Source organism: Buceros rhinoceros, unplaced genomic scaffold (genome assembly GCF_000710305.1).
Source record: "Buceros rhinoceros silvestris isolate BGI_N320 unplaced genomic scaffold, ASM71030v1 scaffold1743, whole genome shotgun sequence".
Taxonomy (NCBI): domain Eukaryota; kingdom Metazoa; phylum Chordata; class Aves; order Bucerotiformes; family Bucerotidae; genus Buceros; species Buceros rhinoceros.
Genome location: NW_010402808.1, coordinates 23,300 through 43,674, shown reverse-complemented (window position 1 = coordinate 43,674; position 20,375 = coordinate 23,300). Strand labels below are relative to the sequence as shown.

General features: G+C 40.2%; 1 protein-coding gene across 1 annotated transcript in view; it reads left to right on the top strand.

The window, feature by feature from the left end:
• Positions 1 to 416: 416 nt before the first annotated feature.
• LOC104490453 (potassium channel subfamily K member 2) overlaps positions 417 to 20,375 on the top strand; it is a gene marked incomplete at its 5' end in the record, with an annotated part of 21,222 nt that continues 1,263 nt past the window's right edge. Inside the window, 2 exons of the mRNA XM_010132740.1 lie at positions 417 to 603; positions 8,713 to 8,852. Of these exons, the coding sequence (XP_010131042.1) occupies positions 417 to 603; positions 8,713 to 8,852 (327 nt within the window). The remainder of the gene's footprint in view (positions 604 to 8,712; positions 8,853 to 20,375) is intronic.

Here is a 20,375-nt window from a genome sequence, read left to right as displayed (position 1 = left end):
CCCGGCCCCCCCCCCCCCCCCCCCATTTTTTTTTTATTCAGTTATTTGTGGATGCACAAAAGTACACACAACACAAGTGCAAGCACTACCTGAAGCTCACTGGGATAACTAGCCCCCACTCAAACCTTCAGCATGATAAGCTCTGAATATTCATGAAAGGCCACTCCACCCAGATCACAAAGGTGGCCACAACGAAGAGTCCTGCTCTGCATTTCCTGCTGGGAAATGTTTCCTGGAAGAGTCGTGTTTGCTTTGAAAGCTCTTTCAAAATAAAACCCTGCTTTGATTTCCCTGTTTGTTTGAGAATTATAACGCACTGTCCTCTTGAGCAACGTGGTGCTCTCTATGGCTGACAGGTGCTTGGGTGGTGCAGGTTTATTAACGATGGTTTCCTCTCTTTCCCCTTCCCTTTCCAGAAATGGAACGTGAGTCAGACAAAGATTCGCATTATCTCAACAATAATATTCATACTCTTTGGCTGCGTGCTGTTTGTGGCTCTTCCTGCAGTTATATTCAAGCACATAGAAGGCTGGAGCACACTCGATGCGATTTACTTTGTGGTTATCACTTTAACTACCATTGGCTTTGGTGACTATGTTGCAGGTAAGATTTTCTCACAACTCTTTATCTTACAATGTTTTGCACAGCGATACATGTTCTGCTTTTTTGTATTATTTTGGGACAGACACATCTCTGTGGTGCCTTTTCCAGCTTTACTCTTTATCGTTCTTGTGTCAGTGCACGTGAGGGGGCTTGTGTCAGGCACATGCCCTCATCTCGGATGGTGTCACTGGGTAGAAACAGGAGGTGGGGACTGAAATGCATGGTGCCTTTCTCTGCATACTTCGGTTTTATTTCCGTACTGTTAAAAGATGCTTTACTTAATTTTTAGGTAGATCTTTTGTTCTTACAGACTGAGTGAAGTGCAAGAATTAATACAGTATTTTAGTCTGTTGAATATGTATGTTTTTTGGTTTTTTTTTTTCAACTGGAGTTGCTTAAAACATTTCACCCTGTGAAATTATGTGACATGCTTTTTGTGTGCACCTCTTGCTTTCAAAGTGTTGTTCCTGAGCTCTGTTCCTGCCATTGACAAGTCTCTGTTGATGCTGGATCCTGCTTCTGTGCTTTCCCTCTTCCATTTGTTTTGTATGCATTTGCCCATGTGTGTTTTGTAACGTAAGGAGATGATTTAGCACAGCCCATAGATAACATGTCCAACGTTTATGGTTCTATTAACCCATATTGGATTGGTTGTAAAGAACTTTGGCAAACTTAGCTAAAAAATGTCTTCTGTTAGTTCTCTAACGGTGTTAGAGGTGTTAGACTAATTCTCAGAACAGGATTAAGCATACATTGTCTGTTGATAAAGTATGTTGATCTGAGTCAGTGGTGTGTTGAGGTTAGGATTAGAAATTCATAGAATCATCTGGTTGGAAGAGACCTTTAAGATCATCCAGTCCAACTATTCACCCTGCACTGCCAGAGTCCCTAAACCATGACCCGCAGCACCACATCCACGTGGCTTTTAAACACCTCCAGGGATGGGGACTTCACCATCTCCCTGGGCAGCCTGAGCCAATGCTCAGAGCATTCAATGCTCGGAGCTTTATGCTCTGAGCCCGAGACTTGCTTTCTTCAGCCTAACTTCATGCTTCTCCTCATGCAGTACTATCATCTCGCTCTTTCATGAGGTGCCTCTCTCCCACCTCTGTGCAAGGCAGTAGTAGCTAAGGAACAGCTGAGGAGGACAGCAGTGATGGGCTGCTGTCAGTGAGCTACTCTGCTGGAGGGACGTGTTTCTAGTAGACATCCACGTGGCGTGGGCTCCTCCCGTGTCCCATCTGTAGCCATGGCTGTTGTGTGAGTCCAGGTGCACCAAGGTGATGATCTCGGGTTGGGTAACTACTCCTACTTGCAGGCCTGCCTGAAGTTTGCCTTGGTGGCAGGAATGTGACTCGTGACTGGCAACAGTTTTTCAGGTTGGAGAGGTCCCGCAGAGACCTCTAAAGTGTCGGAACTGTTTTGCATATTCGTAAATGATCTGGAGAAAATGGGGGGAAACTTAGTTAACGCTGGAGATACTAAGTTATGCAAGCTATTTAAAAACCAAAAGCCACGTGAGAAGTTGTCAAAGGTTCTTTTAAATGATAGAACTGGACTGTAAAATAGCAAATGAAATTTATTTGGTTTTTACATAGTTTTTTGGTGATGTTTCCATATTTCTCTTGAATGTATCTCACTGATTTCTCCCTTTTCCTTTTCCCATGTTCTTTTTCTTATTTCCATTTTGTCTTCAGGAATTTGTGATTCTGGTCAGATTCTAACAAGCACCAAATAAAAAATTTATGCTGATTCCAAGCCAAGAGTCTGGGCGTTTTAGACTTTCTTTCCTGAGGGGTACGTGTGTGTTAGGGAATAAAAATAATAGTGTATAAAGGCCTGGTTATATTTACTGTAAAGTGTTATGTGAAATGGCCCACTTGGCTCTAACTGGAACACTGAGTACATTCATCATTACTCTCATTATGAATTTCCACGGATTTTTCTATTTGTAGACCACTTGATATTACAATTCGTTCCTACATCACGTCTGCCTTTTAATTTTACCAGGAAACACTTTCTCTTTCTACAGAATGTCCTTGAGTTACATTGTTCTATAGCTTATGGCCTTTTATGGTTCACTTAATATTTTTTTTTTTAAGTTCTGCTTGACATCAAAATATCATGAATGTTTTCTATTCTCTTTTAAAGTAAGATGTGCAAGGCTTGTATTTGTACTGAAGTATTTTACTGACTTAAAGTTTCACTGTGTGTGAATTGGATTTGTACTTGCGGGGATGATGCTCAAGAGAACAGGGTTAGGTAACACTCTCCATCATAACTGGGAGATTAACGTTGCCTCGAGTGTATTTTGTCAGAGATGAAATTGGCAATGTTATCCACTTTCTGTGGATGAACATACTCAGTTTATGGCAGATGACTTGAAGGATTTTAAAAAGGTCTATTTGTTTTCTTACGATTCTAGTACACAATTGCCGAGTGAAATAAAAATGCTGAAAACCAGGTAAGGTATTCAGTGTGCTTTGCATTTGTGGAAGCTTGCAGTCATTGGTGTGCAGAAGCTGTTTGAAGAAAACTGACATTGCAAGTTCTCAACAGAGCTGACAAGACTTGCCTTAAGGGCTAGGCTTCCTTATTAGTGTCGAGGAATTATGCAGAATTTCCACACTAACATATTAATTTGTCTTTATGCTCTTTTTGGTTTGCTTGTTCTCCTATTAGTAAGTCACAACTTCCATGCAGACACTAGGGACCGCTGGTTTTGTGGTAGGCTTCGTCTAGAACACCCTCTCCTAGAAGTTTAGGAGAGCCGGGTGCCGTCAGCAGAGGTGAAATAAGTGTGTAGAGTGCAGGTATGTAATGCTGTAGGGTGTAGTCACGATAGAAGACGGGTGTTGCATCTCAAATTGTGGCGGCAGAGCATGGTGTTCTCAGTTGTTCTGTTATGGAGAGGCATGCGGCAGGCAGAATGACGCTTCAGTCCACTTAGAGCCTAGACAGCAATGCATTTGGAAAAAAACCTCACCCTGCCATTACTGTATTCCTTTTTCTTACATAATACTTAAGGGTGAAAATTACCCTTTTCCACCCAATTATGGTCAGATCTGAAGCACAGTGGTAGGCACTGATACTCCAATTTGCAGTTAAAGCGGAGGGAACTCTTTTAGCAAGAAAAATAAAATTGGCTATTCTTGTAACATATTGGAGGTCCGTGGGTCCATTTGGTCCATGGTTCAGCGGTCCATGGAGGTCCATTTCATGATTACGTGTCAGTTTTGACCCATAAAGTTCCCTCAAAACCCCAAACTTCTTAAATATTTGAAAACTGCCAGATATTCTGGTAATTTTTATTGTAGGAACTGACCTTCCCAAGGAAGAAACATGTTTGCAAGCCCTACATACAAATGTCATGGCTGTGATAACATGTATTTGGGTTAAAAGAAATAATTCCTACAATATCTGTCATTTTTCACTAACATGGAACTTGCTGCTTTCTGGCACCTCTGCAGCTGAGAGCTGAAGAGAAAGCCCTGAAGAACTTTGAGAAGGTAAAGGAGAGACTGTTTCTGAATAGTTGTACTAAAAAGGAGCTGACAGAACCTGGAATTCAGGAACGTAACTGTTTTAAGGCTGCAGTGCAGGTTGCCGTATTAGACGTTCTTGTAGAGGTCTCCAGAATTTTTGTACAAGTTTATTCTCATTTGTACTGGAGATCAAGTACTCGGTTTGGCATTCTGGTTTCTGCAAATATCCCCTTTTGTACTCGGCATCTAGGCTGTTATTTGGAGCCTATGGAAATTTCAGCTGCACTTTCTGCCAGCAAGAGAAGCTTTAAAACAAACAAAAGACCGATCACTCAAGGTGGATGCACAAAGGGAAAAGATGAAGAGCCCTTGTAGTGCACGTTTAAGAAAATACATGAACAATATTCCAAAAACCAAAACTAATGTTTCTATGTCTTGTGAAATGATTTGATTCTTCCTGATTTTTGGAGGGGTTGAATATTGTTTTTAGGGAAATAAGTGATTTTTGGTGATTGAAGAAAGTTTATTGTAGTTTTTTCACAAAAAACAGAAAGGAAGAAACTGTGCTACAGTCCGCGCTGTACCAGGACATGGACAAACATCCCTTTTCTTGTTTTCAAGAGGAACAATTGACTTTAATATGACAGCAGAAAATCCAGCCAATATTAAGAATATTTTGTGAAAGAGAAAAGAAAGATCTTTTCATGTCAAAAGTGTCACTTTTTAGTATAATGAAATATATGATTGAGTACTAAAGTTAGCTCCGAGGTATGTGTGTATATATGTGTAAGAGACAGTATATTGTTCACGTGTGCAGAAAAATCCTTTGACTGCAGCAATGCAGAATGTAATACATAGTCAAGTATTTCCAAAGGAGTTAATCTAACAGGTTTCGACTCTAAATTAGATGAGATGGCCAAAACTTAACTGAATTAAGTAAAGATCAGAGATATAAATAGCCCATTGGTAGTCTGTTTTGCAGCTCGGCATAATGGTGATATAAGGTTATGCTGCAAGCAGTCCAGTTCAACAGATCACAGAATTTTGCCACGTCTCACTTGAAAATTTCGTGCTAACTCTTTTGGGTTTGTGGGTTTTTTGTTGGTTTGGTTTTTTCACTCCTTTGATCTCTGTAATTGAATTTGGTGTATTGCCACTGTAATACAGATATCTGGGTCTGCACTGTATTGCTTGGCCTGAGACCCCGTTTGCAGAGTACTGAGATATTTTAGTCTCATTTAATGTCACTGAACTGGGACACTTCACCTGGTGGTCACAGCAGCCCAGCTGATCTGTTCTCACTTCGTGTATTACGTACCCAGCAGAAAGACCTTTACAGAAAGAAATTGCTGTTATGCTGAGCAAGAGGCGTGTGTCAAGCATCCCCTAAGAGAGCTGTGTGCTCTCCCACAGGCTTTGTGGCTTTTTTTGGCATTTGGAAGTGCTCTTTGCCACCCCAGGACTTCACGTCCTTAATGGGGACAGGCTGGTGTGAACCACGCGGCCAGCTTTAAGCATAAGTCAGTGTGCCACGTCCTGTTCCGATTCCATGTAGGACAGTGTGTCAGGAGTTGTTGATAGCTATGCTTTGTTCTCTGAAGTAGCTCTCCGTGTTCTACTGAGTGGCATCAAGTAACTCGTGTGCCCTACTTACATTCTCTCTCTCAGACACGGCAAATGTATCTTGTCCCACACATGCTGCTTTTCCCCATCTCCCCTATGCTGGCCTTTTTCTGTTCCTTTTTGCAGTCCTCGGAGGTAATTCCTCTCGAGCTGCAGGGCTGAACTTCTGAGGTTCTTTAGAGTGGGACAAATTAAGTTTCTAGATTAAGGTTGGTGGCCTGGTTTGTCACAGCAGGGATGATGGACAGCTACTTGTTATTCTGCAAGTAAAACTGTGTTTGGATTTAACCATATTTCTATACCCAGAATAATTTTCACCACTAGTAAAAAATAATAAAGGCATTTACTGATTTGAAGGGCCAGATTTCGAATAACCCAGAAATTTGTAGAGTTAAGATGCTCAATGCCAATAGCACTCTCTATTTTCCATTTCTACTTCTAAAGCAAAAATGCAAACAAAACCGGACAACTTTACAGAAGTAATTGCACATTTCTATTTTGAGTCAGCTGCAGAAAGAACAGAGAAAAGAGTGCCAGCAATAAAGAAAATTATTTACTCAAAATGTATTTTATTTATGTGAATAATAAACAATACATATATTTGAAAGCGTGAACCCTTACCTAAGAACCAGCATCTGTCCTAATCACCCTTGAAATATTCTTCAGTGCCATCCTTCATCAAAACACCGAGCTTTTCACCTCAGTAAGGGATACGTCTTTGGGCCATAAAACAGCCTACGCCTTTCAAGGTTGTTGGGCAGATGTAAGAACGGTGGCAGCAGCAATATCCATGATCAAATGGATGGAAAAACTCTGATTTCTCATGACTTTCAAAAGACTTTGGATCAAATCTTTACCACAAAACGTCTCGGCAGTAAACTGTGGCTGCTCTCCGTAAAAGATTGTGGCAGCGAACCTTCTAGTTAACGGGGAGATAGATAGATTTCTTCTTTGTTGTGGTTGTAGCCTAGTTCAGGCAGCGGTCAAATAAAGTTGGAAAAAAGTTTTGTCCCTTGGCCCACAGAATTGGTTTTGCCAAACAAACAACAAAATTCAGTTTATGCTTTCTCAGCATTTTGCTTCCTAAAGGGCTGTATAAAATAATCTGCCTTGCAAAAGGAAGATTATGGCATTATTAAGTAAAAATTATGCAAATGTATCATGTTGATACGTTTTTTTTTACGAAGTTACCAGTAAAATAATTAGATGAATTATCTCTCACTTCACTACAAATACATTTATCTATACTTACTCACACCCAAATACATTCATACCCATTTATGTGAATAGTAAATCAGTAGTTAATGAATTCCATTTACTTTAAATGCAGTACGGGTGACTTTTGATCATGTTTTCCTACCAGTGAAATCCTAATTAATGACATTCCCAGGTAACTGCATGATGTTTCACAGGAGACAGTAGTTATCCCAGGACAAGCATCCTTAGGTATGTCTCTCTCTCCTCATCCAAGGAGTCCTTGAAATTCAGAAACTCAACAGCTAATAAAGATTTCAGCTGTGAAGCCTCCTCCTAGAGGGTAGTTGACTGTCCCTTTCTAACATTAGGAAAGCGGAACTCCTTTGGGCATGGCTAGATGGAGCCATCTCCTGGCCAGACAGTAAAGAAATCTCTTGATTGAATATGAATGTGTCCTACCTCCTGTCCTGGTAATTAACCTTGCTGTAAACAAATTAAGTATAAACTGTGAAACAGTCTACTCCCTGCAGACTGGCAGAGTCAGGTTCCAGTTTCAGCTTATACATGTAACACACCAAAAATTAGAAACCAGTTGAGCGAATGCTTTCTATGATACTTTCTTGAGCATGGTATGAACAGGTGGAGAAGAAGCTGAACCACCAAGCGTGGTTCATTACTAGCTCCTGATAGAGCAAAGGCATGGTGGTAATCAACCATTTTTCTGAATGACAACACATCTGGGGAGAATAATCCCCAAAATCCTGTTTTACTGGAGTGACACGAGCTGGATGATGATAACAAATCACTTCATTTCTGCTATTTTGTTTGTCTTGGGCTGTGATAAACTCAGCCCTTTGGTGGCTGGCTGGCTTGTGTTCCAGCCAGAGCCCTGTCTTCTACCTTAACTTGTGACTGTACAGGTGTCTAAGTGTATCCATTTTTGCAATATGGATTCATCTAAAATTCTTTATTTGCATGTAATCTCTGTGGTGATTAGATAATAACAGCTAGAAAATGACATAATTCTTCATAAGAGTTAATCTTGTTACTGTAATAAGGTGCTCGATATTTTGGGGCCAATTTTCCTTTGCTTCAGTACAGGATGCAGATACATAAAGCAACATGTTAAAGCAGTTCAATTCAAAAAAGCTGCCTTCAGCTGACATCTGTTTTATCCAGCTCTTTCTGAGTACGATCAGTTCAGCTCAGGTCCCTGCACCCTGGTTTCCTCCTCTGCAAAATGGAGATGACAGTGTTTGCCAGTCCAGCAGGGACACTTGTCAGTGCAGGTGCTGTTCTTCTTTACTAGGGCTAAAGGATTCATTTAAGTCGTGATGTGATTCAAAGTCCTCGCAAAAATTAGATTTCTCAGGATACAAACACATTACATTTTCCAGAGCAATACTTAAAATTTGGCATCGCATTGGTATTTGGAGCAGGGGGAAGTCCTTTCACTCAGGCTCTCGTCAGTGACCTCTGCCTTAAATAATGGTATATCCAAAGTCGAATCAGTTTATCTGTGTTCATTTTTTTAATTCTTATGAATGATTAGCAATATTGTCTAAAATTTGCATACTCCAAACTGTGTTTGCAAGAGTGAATGAATTTAGATCATCATTTAGACAAATTCAACAAAACGTTTTGCTATGAATGGGTAAGAAAATAGATGCTTTAAGAAATATAACCAATTGTTTGGGTTTTTTGGTATTGGGTTTTGTTTTTTTAGGAAAAGAATTAATTTAAACACATTTTTGCACCTTATGACCATGAAGTCTGCTTTAATTTAAACTGTATTGTTTTTCAGGGGGATCAGATATTGAGTACCTAGATTTTTATAAGCCCGTGGTGTGGTTCTGGATCCTTGTTGGACTTGCTTACTTCGCAGCTGTCCTCAGCATGATTGGAGACTGGCTAAGGGTCATATCAAAAAAGACAAAGGAAGAGGTAAGAACATTTTGAAAGGGGAAGATCTCCTTTTAAAAATCTTGGATTAGAAGTTTATATCTGCTTTTGCTCTTAGAACATAGGTCGAAGCTGTTTATGTATGAATTATATGGTGCAGCTCAAACTGCAGCAAACTGTATCAGTCTAGTAAACGTACAGTGATTCTTATATGACTGCATATAAAATTGGATTAAATGTAGTATTAAATGAAGTGTATATGCACAATTGCACCTGACTTACAGGAAAAAATTATCCTAAAAGGCATATTCTAGACAGTAGAATGTAGTCCTTAATTTTTGAGGCAAAAATCATTCTGCTTTGGTTGTTTTTATAAGGGATTGCAGGTATGTAAAGAGAAGTACTAAATCACTAAATAGTTATATTCAAGATAAGTTTGATTTTATAGTGGCAAGAGAAGAAATGTTTCATATAATGCAAGGTATTGGGATAAATTATTTGAATATGCCTGGGTGTATTTTACCATAATATCTTCAGTGGCATGCCTAGGTATTTGTAATCAGGTGCGTTCTTTCAGTTCAAATATATTTTTACTTATAAATATGTAGTCATCATTCTAGTGATGCTGCAGTATTTTACTTTAAATTTTGTCATTTAAGAAAATGTCCTAGTTTTCAAAATGTTAGAGGATAAACAAAATTTCCTTTGATTGCAGCTAGCACAGTTTGGATTTTACTAGAAGTTTGAGAAATCAATTTTGGTTTGAGCAACATATTATTTCCCTCTAATTTAACATCAGTTCCTCTGCATGCATCAATTCATTTGTGCTACTCAAATATAAAAACTCTAATTTCTCTTTGATGGAAAGAATATGTTGGCTACTGTGCAGTGGCCTCCTACTTCCACTGTTTCGAATTGTTTTCCTAGCTGTAGGGCATGGAATCAATGCCTAGGTGTAATCCTGGCAATCCTCGAGTTCCCAAAAACCTTGCTGTAAAGGGTTGCTTACCCTTATGTCCCTTCACGCATCCCAGACCCTCGGGGTGCTGCCGCTTTCTGACCGGAGGGCAGCAGGGATGCTGGCAGCAGGCAGGAGGACGTGAGCTGGGCGCTTAGGCAGGATTAAACCCACTTGGTGAGGCGTGGGGCTGGGCAGCCCGTTTTCATTGTCCTTCCTGTACTCATAGCTCCTAGAGACAGCACCGCGGCAGCTCTGCTGTGAGTATGCTTTTACCTGGCATATCACAAACACTTAGCTCTGGAGCAGAGGACAATGTTTGCTTGATCAGGTTCATTTAAAGAGTATCATCTTTTGCCCCTCTGCGATAGATTCAAGAGGATATTTATAAATTCCCTTACACAACAAGCTTTACTATTGTCCTTCACAGATATGGAGCAGCAGGCATCACCTGCGTGTTCGCATTTGCAAGGTCAACAGTTTGCAGGAGCACCATTTTATTTCCTGCAAAAGCACCGAGGGCATCCTTAACACCCACCCTGCATGATTTACCCTGGCTGCAGGGCAACCAATAGACCACTTCAAACACCACTAACCTGCATGGTTGTTCTTCATGATTTCGGGCTTCAGATCAGGTCAGCCTAGCCCATTTCCCCCTCTGCACTAGGAAGAAGAGCTGGGCAAGCACACTTCCCCTTGTGCACTCTCCTAGTGCCAAACTGTTCTCAGCTTGGGGAGTTTCCTAAATTGCATTTAGTTTCCCTGGGTTACATGTTTCTGGATTCTTGAAAAAATGTGGCATGACTGAGGCACTGTGACTTGGGACTATACAAAAGTACCTTGGTCAGGCTGGGTTTTGCTGCATTTCCTCAGACCCTGGTGACACAGTGAAGTTCTTCACTACTTCCTAGAATTAATCTGGACTTTCATCTTACTCTTCTCATACACTTCTCTGTTATCCAGACAGTGAGGTCTCTAGATAAGATGCTATCTTGACTATGTAATTGTACAGTGAGGGTTTAATCTTTAGTGTGTATTATTATAATGATGATAATATATTAAGAATATTTAAATTTTTATTTTATACTGAAGCTATTTCAACTGGAATAACTTTGGAAAAGATGTAAAGAAATGTGAATCAAACTCACTCACATACGCACAATGAATACATTCCAACTTTTACGAGGTAAAGCTCCATTTGCCAGGTGGTGCAGCACAGTGCTATGCCAAACATTTTTTTCTCAGGCACCAGGAATGTATGCCCTATTTCATCTCTCCGTCCTTTCTCACCTTGGTAGCCTAAACAAGCATATTCATTTTGTCTACAGAAAGGAAAACCTCATTCTTCAGATACATCCAAATTCTTTTGGCTGATGCAGGTAGTCAGGATTTTGCTGCGTGCAAGTGTCGCGTGTGTGTTGCGTTGAAGACAGACATAACATAATTAGTACCATTTGCTCAATTAATCACATCTCTGATGTTTGGAAATCTAAGACCCCCCCTCCCCCCCTCACTCTGAATCCATTGCTCATGTCTGAGAATTCATAACAGGAAAACTTTTTTAGCTGTTTAAAAATGCTGAAGTATGAAAAAAGCCTGAGAATGGAGTTATGGCACAGCACAAATTGAGTGCTAGTTAGAAAATATGAAGAATTATTTCTGTTCTCTATCCTAACGATACTTGGTAGGAATAAAGTTATATAAATACACTGCATTTTGTGATAAAGTTGGCTGTGTTTGTACAAATATTCACTTTACAGGTAGCATTTCATAATAAAGTCTTAGCTCATCCTTATTATCTGCCTAGGAAAATTTGAGTGAAGAAGCTGAGGCAGTCTAGTGGAATTGTTGTCATCAAGCCTCCTCTATGCCAGCAGGAGCCAGAGGAGACTCTGAATTTCTTGTATTATCTGTTTTTTCAGTTAAATCTAAATTTACAATGGTCTGTTCCAACTTTTGTGGATGCAGATTATAGTGGAGGAACCTATCTGGGGTTCAAACAGTAGAACTGAGTGTAATGGAAAATCCTGGTTCTAAGTATGCTTTTTAAAACTGTCTTTTAAGTAAACATTCTGTCGGTCCTTGGGGAAACAGCTCGTTCTACAGAAGGTGGCCTTTGAAATTAGAACCGATGTTATTTACTGAAATCTACCGAGACACAGAGGCTGTGATAAAATTTATAGGACATAATGAATGCACTCTGAAAACTGAAACAGCTTAATATATTTCCCAGGAATTACAAGACACTGAAAGTCTTCCTCCACAAACTTACTATGGGTATCAACACCTACAAGTAAACAAGATTTTGTGTAGGATTTGGATCACACCTTTCATGCAAAAAATAGTAGCAGCCTATTTTAGATGCAGGAGGGAGCAGATCATTCAATAGTGACGGGTTGTGATGGTTTCAGCGGTCTGAGACTGAGAGCAGCTGAATCCAGTGAATGGTCCCAGAGACCAGGATGAAGACAGAGGGGTTACAAATATTGAAAAGCCCCTCTCTTTGCTTCCACTCCTCAACCAAAACTATATATCAGCTGAGTTATTTGATAGCTCTTTTGATAGGCAGCCATAATAATCTCCTTTTTGCCTTTTCCTGTAGCCTAAAGTAAAAAGAGTTTATCGTAGCATATTTAGGGTCTATACTGTGAAAGGAAACCTCCGTATTCCAGGAAGTGGGCATTCTGATAACAAATGCCACCTAATTTCTGTAGTCCTGTATTTTTCTTAATACAATTGCATTATTCTTAAAAGCAGTTTATATAAGACTTTGTGGTAATGATGCATTTCACTGTTTCGACAAAATAAAACATGTCTTTTTTTCCAGGATACTGCCAGGAAAATTTGCTGTATGCAAGTGGAACTGAGGCCAAAAAAAAAAAAAAATCCGATCAGCTATGCACTGATCCTCAATAATGCTGTATTTCGATATTAAAATCGAGAGAAGCAGGATGTCTGTCAGTTGCTCAGGTGGCTGTTGTCTCCTGAAATACTCTTGAGAGTTTTGAACGCATCAAATGGGGAGGGAAATGAAAGACAAGCAGAGACAGGGGTGGGAGTTTTAGAAGGATAGATCTGCTGCTGGAAGCAGTTCATACGGTAAGATAGATGAAGTGTCAGCAAGTCACTGGAACATGCTGTGTGCTGTAATCTTAAGTAGGCGATATGTCTCTGAAGTTCAGCTTCAGCTGAACTAGCTTCTCTTAAACTCCCTCCTCTTCATTATTCTCTATACTCTGATTACTCAGAGCACTTTTAAAGTCTTCTGATTTTAGTCTCTTTGAAAGGTAAAATTTCAGCTGGATTTCTTTCCTCATCATGTTTTTCTTTTACTTCAGTATGCAGCAGCTTCTGAATTTCAACATCTCCAGCAAAAGTGCCTACCCAAGCAAGAATCTTGGTCATTTTGGCTATAAATTTCAAATTCCTGTTTTTAAAATTAAGTGCTTATGTCGCTTGGCCTCATGATACTCTTTGTTAAGCTCTAGTCCAGACTCCATTCAAGTCAATGCAGATGTGATTCATCTCCAGTGTAGATATCATCTGACCTAATCATCTACGTTCCCTGCATAGTCAGTGGAAGGAAATGAGTGTTTCTAGCACGATCCATCTGAGTGTTTTTAAGGCATCTACCACATGAGGTGAACTGCATCCTGGAAAAGCCTGTTCTTTTCACTGTACATCAAGAGTCCAGGCAACTGATTCGTGTTAGACAAGTGATTTTTCATGCTGGGTGTCTTTCTTTTGAGTCGAACAGTATGGGTCCAGCTTTAAAGGCCACACCTAAAATTCCATGAGAAATAGCACATCCACTACTTGTGGAAACTCAAGAGGCAATTGTTATCTTCGATATTTATAAACAAATTAAACAAATTTGACTCATCTGAATCATCATTCAGTTTGATCTTCCTGGCACCAGTTGCAGAGGTTTCACTCGTGTCTGTCAAAACAGAATTAGGATTGTCATGATGATGCCATGGAGATGATTGAACTCCCTACCATATTGGTTGGCTTTTCATTTTACTGGCTTCAGGCTAAAGGGTCTCAGCTTAAAGAAAACTTGAACGCACCTCTCATATCACCTAAGGAGGGACCCTAAATGTAGGCTGGATACATGCAATGATGAAAAAACGAGTGGAGAAACAGTTTTGCAAGGTTTGAGTGAGATGAACTGGCATAGCAGGCAAACAGTCCTCCGATGCTGCTCAGTGAGAGCGCATGACCAAGGAGTAGCAAGAAGATCTTTCAGTGGTGGTGAGCTCTTAACTTTGCTCTTGCTGCTTTAATATCAAAATCCTTTCACTTAGAAATGAAGGTGGTAAGAATAACTCTTCAGCCTGGAGACCAGAGGCTTTTACAAAGGTAGGAGCCAGTTGCTAATCCGTTCTTTATTGTTGTAAGTGAGATAGAGCAGCTTCTGCTGAAGAAAGCAACTGTTTGTATACCCAAAAGTTCAGACAACTTGATTGAAGCCTGTTGCTAGAAAGCACTGAATCAGTCATGGTGTGAAAGTGATAGCACGTGAAGTCCTTTTGCAAGGCAATGTTAAATAGGGGTGACACAATTCTAGGAGGTGCAAGCAGGGGATCATTCAGTTTCTGTAGGAAAGTGGGTTACCGCTGCAGATGTTATTAAAAGGTGTATTACCAGAAAGCAGTCCCTAGATCCGTGGCCTAAGAAAGAATGCGGAGAGCTACAAAAATAGGTGTCCATTGGGCAATATTCAGTAGTAGTTCTGAGGTATCTAACATAGGAATGTTCATATTTATGGAAAAAAGATAAAATAAATGTGAACTGTTAGTATATCTGGTTCTGGTTTTGTAGACAGGATTTTTTGTTGTTATATTTTGTAGGCTACCTGTTTTTATTTTACTGAATCAGACCATGATAGAGCAAAAGGGCCATTTCTGCATCTGCCATCTGTCAAGTCTCCACAAACCATATATCCCACAGCTGCCACTATAGATGTTTTTCCACAAAAAATAATCAAAATTCATGGACTCTCTGCATTCCCATTGGAGAATGTGGCTTATTTCATCCAAGGCATCAGATGTGCTCAGGGAAGTTATGTGGGTGAGACAAACAATCATTGCTCACCAGAATGCACTCACAAACATTATTTATTACAGGACTGAATAATCCAATTTCCGTGCAAGACCGACCATTGTTCCCAAAACATTTCTGACCACCATGGCTACGAAAATACAACTGTCTGTGTAATTTAAATGTTACTTGAGGAGATGATAATTCCACCAAACAGAACCTGTTCCCCTCTAATATTTGCCTGGAAAATAGAGGGACATGCATACCAGTCAGGGGAGCCAAAAATAGATCACTTGCTGCTTCATTCGTGACATTCACTTTGAAATTAAAGGCCGGTAGCTTAAAGACCTGGTGTAGAAGAGTTCTGTGCTGCAGAGCTGAGGCCCTGGCAGAATGAAGGAATAGAAGATAGTGGTCAAACACCCGGGAAAGCTCAGCATAGTTACCTCATTAGTGCCTGTGGTATTTCTGTGTTGTTTACCTTCAAAGACAAGTAGGGTGGAGTCTTCTCTACACACATGTCCACAGATTACCACACAGTGGGGTCTGGGCACTTACTGAAAATGCTGTAGTTACAGAAATACTAAAACCCAGGTAATTGGGATGAGAATTGATTTAGCAGGACTATAAATGAGATTCCCTTAACGTACAGGAAATGCTCAGGCTTTGATAAAGGTGTCTGCAAAACGTTTTTTTCTTTTCTGCACTCCAGTCCTGTCTAGCCTGTAGACAACTGATAGAGTGAAATTTGCAGCCAGCAGTAGCTCTGGTGGGACGCGGTGTCGTGTGCTTGCCCAGAACTGCAGGGAAGTGAGATGGCAGATAGACAAACCCTCCACCTCTGCAGGGACTCAATCCACCCAGCAGCTGCATTAGTAAACCAGCCACCCTCTCTGTACCTACATATTTTTAAAATTTTTATTATTAAGTGGTACTTGGAGAACAATTTCTGTGAACGCTGGTTTCTTGAAAGCTAAGACAAAATGTTATGTACTCTGCTGCACAGATAACGTGACATGTACATGCTCTTTCCAGTTTTGTCACTGAGTGGCGTATCATGGAGAGGTTAATTGGATGTGTTATTTTTAAGTAACAGAACAAGAACATTGGAGATGAGAAATGAAGCTACAAAATTCTGGAGAATGCATTAGGGATAAAAGTTGGAAATTATAGTGAGGAGCATCTAGACCATTAAGAATATCTATAAGGAAGGCCATGATTTTTTTTCCCTAAAATGCAGCCAGATGGTTATCTCTAGCTATATTATATATATGTACATGCTCTTAAATTCATTTTTCGATTTGCAATATGATGGCCACTGTAAAACCTGTAACCCCTGTATGCCAAAAAGAAACAACATAAAGTACAGCTATGAAAGGAAACACTACTCACATTATTTAGAGATTTGTATTTTCATTTTCTTGTATAACATATATAATGCTAATTTCTTTCTTATTTGGTACTTAGTGGTTTAGCTCCTCCCAAGTCTATCATAACTTTTAGTCGTACAGTTAGTTCCATCTAAGCAGGATATCTTTCTTCCCACTCTAAGTAGAAGTCGGTTAACTGATTATACTGTAATATTGGGATTTTTAAGAATCTCCCTGATAGAGAGGAGCAGAACTAAGGCAAAGTTAGACAAGTGTGTATTTGGTCTATTTATGGGTGTCCTTAATTAGGCCAGGTTTTTTGTTTTTGTTTTGTTTTGTTTTTTGTTAGACCACAGATGTGGCTTAATTCAAAGTACAGATTACTCAGGTAAATGTTCTGGCTACATGGCTTGTGCTGTCCAGACCACACTTAATAGATGAGCGGTCTTCCTGCACGGTGTTTGTATAATTACGTGCATATCCGCTGTGAGTGGAGCGTGCAGAAAGATCCCCGAATGCCTGGCGAGTATAAGGAATTAGAGTAAATGTACTGAAGAATGAAGCAGGTGCTTCACTACCCCCAAATGCTTTTTTTTCTTTTAGCAGTAACATCCCTTTGGACACTCTTCTGTGTTATGCTGTTGGCCTCTATCCAAGCGCAGAGCTCAGCTAGACAGTGAGAAAGTTAAAACATGGTGGTGATGAAAATGACTAGAGAGGTTTGGTCTCACCGGTGATGTTGGCTCAGAGCCAGCTTTAAGCTGTTATTAATTTAGATGGGTTTTGGCGGGAGCAAGTGAAGGAAGGGTTGCTTAATGTCCATGTTTTTAACAAGTTATGTCAAATTCAGTATGCGTATCTTTAAATGATATTGGTGAATAACATTGTGCACAGCCTGGGAACTGTTTTGTCATTCAGGAAGTTCATCCAGTATTTTTTTTTTTGTATGTATATTTCAAAACAGACAACCCCCCCCAAAAGCAAAAGTGACTTTAACAGGAATGAGTAGACACACTTCAAAATTGTTCACAGGCTATTCCTCATTATATGCTAATAGAGTAAATGTGAGATTTCTACCACAGGTAGACAGAGACACCTCAGCATAGACATTTAGAGATGCTACTAGACCTGTGGTACCTGAGACATCCCCATGGGGCTGTCAGATATGATGCAGAATGGGTGGGGGTTATCCAGGCCCATCTGCAGTGGTAGCTGGAGGCCAGGCAGCCTGTGCTGGGTAAGGAATTGAGTCAACGCTATTTGATAGAAAAGTGTCCTGCTTTTTGTGGTGAGGTGTGCTGTGTGGAATATTTAGCTGTGATGCCATTACCATATTTCTTCAGAATTTGTCACGGGGACCTGTCTTCCCTGGACTCATGAGGCAGTAGGGTATCGCTTCAGAAATGCTTAATAGAGGTACTAGCTGCTGATGTTCAAAGTACTGTGTTAATGGGTTAGAGCTGATACTCCTTGTGAAGTGTGTCGAACACCTTGCAGTCTCGTTTGGGTTTTGGTGCGGAGGAAGTTAATCCTGGAGCTGGGCTTGGACTGTGTCCCGATTGCTGGCGGTATTTCTATTCCCCAAAGATTAGGAGAGAGCAGCATCACCACAGCAGTGCTGCTTATTGTATGGCTAAGTCAGGCGTGATGTTTTTCCTGTTACTTTTGAAATATCCCGTGTCATTCAGCCTTATGTAAAACACTTAATTGTCAATAACTTCTGTGACTGAGAGCTCCCGGCCTTATGTCACACTGCCCCCAGCTATGAGAGCTGCAGAGTCGACAGAGCTGTGTGCTGTAATGAGGCAAGAGAGTGGGAGAAAAGTAAACAACTGCTACAGTAGGAAGGTATGGCAAGTTTTGGGCGGTTTTTTTTTTTTGAGCAGCATTGGGCAACTGGCATTTCAATCACTTTGTATAAGTCATTTTGTGTCTGTCATCTCCCGGATGAAGAGGAGCCGTCATGCGTTGTGATAAAATGTCATACCCTTAGGACAGACAGAACCTGAGCACACACAGAGAAATGTCCCTATGGATAAAGGAGGGATCAAATTATAAGAGCAAGTTGCTTATGTACACTGGTAGTTAAAAACTATACATTTCTTTTCCTATAACCTTTCGTGCTTGAGTCCATAAGTGCTATGGAACTATGAGTTTTATTCTGAAGAAATAACGCTTTTTTTGAGTGCATTTCAGTTCTCCAAAAAGCTAAGGGTTGAAAGTGCCAATCTGGGGCACAAATAGTTCACACAGCACTGAACTAGTTTCTCATGCTGTGCCAATTATCTCTGTTTTACTACTAATGCATTTCAATTCTGCTTAGCAATAGAAAAAAAAAGGAAAAATGCAGTCTTATGATTTTAATATGAAACTGAAATTGTGCTAAGCAGCATCATGGTTCTGGTCTACAGGCAGATAGAATTGAGTCCACAATGCTCATGTTTCACATCACCTTAATTGGAACATGAGCCCATTTCCAAGGGCATATTTGATGGTGTTCTTCAGCTGGCTGCATAAACTTGCTTCCCAAAAGAAATCTAATTAGAATTTTGTAATTAGATATATGAACAGCTACAATTTTAAAATATTGCTTAATAACTTACATGCAAGAGTTAAACTAGAACAGCTTGCCCTGTGCAAGACAGGTCCTTTACCAGCATGCAGTGAGGTGGGGCTGGCAGAGGAATTCTGAGCCTGTGCTGGGGGTTACATAGACTTGCTTCCATCAGAAGCATGGCCAGCTGTTTTTGCTCTGCTGGGAAATCACGAGAGGAGTGGGGACTGAAACTACTGTGAAAAGGAAGGTTAAAAAGCATATGGGAATCAGTTCAAGATGCTTGTAGCTTCCAGTAGGTTGCCAAGACACAATTTTAAAGCTACTGGCCTAGTAACATCCCTTGAACGTGACAGCGTGGGATGCAGGAGATGTGTGCCTGAGCAAAAGAACTGGTCTGGCAAGGAGTTACGTGCCTGGTGAGGGGTACAGATGTGTAAGGTAAACCAGGAACCTGCGTACTGGCTTTCTGCTCCCCTGGACAGAAGCGTGCTCCAGAACCTCAGCAGCTTGCCTTTAGTGAAGCTTTGGAGAAGGACAAAGCAGCCCCAGGGTGTGCACTGATACACTTATCATATATTTATTACTTGTTTACTACAAATAAAAATATTGTAGCAGCTGAAATATTTCAGCAGAACAGATTTCATTACTTTCAGATCTGAAGTGCAGTGTGTCTGATCCTAATTGCACAATTTCAATACTAATAATCATTCAGCTGGGCGAGTCCTCTGTGTATTACAGATAATAATCCGTGTTTCAGAAAACACACATAATGGGTCCACATTAGTCATCTTTGTAATTCACTGAAGCTGAGACAAATGTAATAAAATGACCCCTGAGTAAAGAGATCTTTTGGATTTGTTTCTGGAGGGGGAAAGTTTTCCTGAAACCCTGTCGTTCCTGAGTGAACCGATTCTTTTTTACCTTCATTATATTCTTCTTTTCCACTGCACTGCAAAGCACGAATAAGCCCGTGGCAAATTTTCTCTGATGGTTTACTCCCCATATTTCTCTGTGTAGGTTTTTTTTATTATTATTTCTGTGCTCACAAAGTCCAGGCTTGCTTGCCAATGATTGAAATCCTGGACTGAGCAGTGCCAGTTAGACTAATTTATTTAAATGGGTTAATTCTTCTGAACTGCTTTGCTTTGGAGTTATTCATCTATATCTTGTCTATCTTCTCTGTACTATACCTTCCAACTATCACAGTGCTTACAAAGCACAGCTTTAAAGAGAAACGATCTATTTCCTTTGCAGTTATAATGAGATAATCTCCTCAAAAAGTGGCTCCTTTAATTACCTATATAACTTGTTTAATATTGCAACAGTGGTTTGGTCGAAATACAAGAGCAAAAAAATAAATAGTATATAAATTACAAGGCCATAGGTGACCTCAGATGATTATCTGGGTGAGCTGCTCAGTCTACCTCATGCTGTATCTGTGGAAAAATAAGGATGATTTGGGATTCTGTGCTAGAAGCTGTCTTCCTGCCCCTCCTCAGCGCTTGGAGCTCAGGCTCATGGGATGCTCCAGCTTTTGTGGTACTGAAACATTGAAAAGGTGGGAAAAAAATCTTAAGGAGTAAAAGTTATGGTAGTTTTTAGCGAAAGTGGATCTGCCTTTGCCATAAAGGCTATAC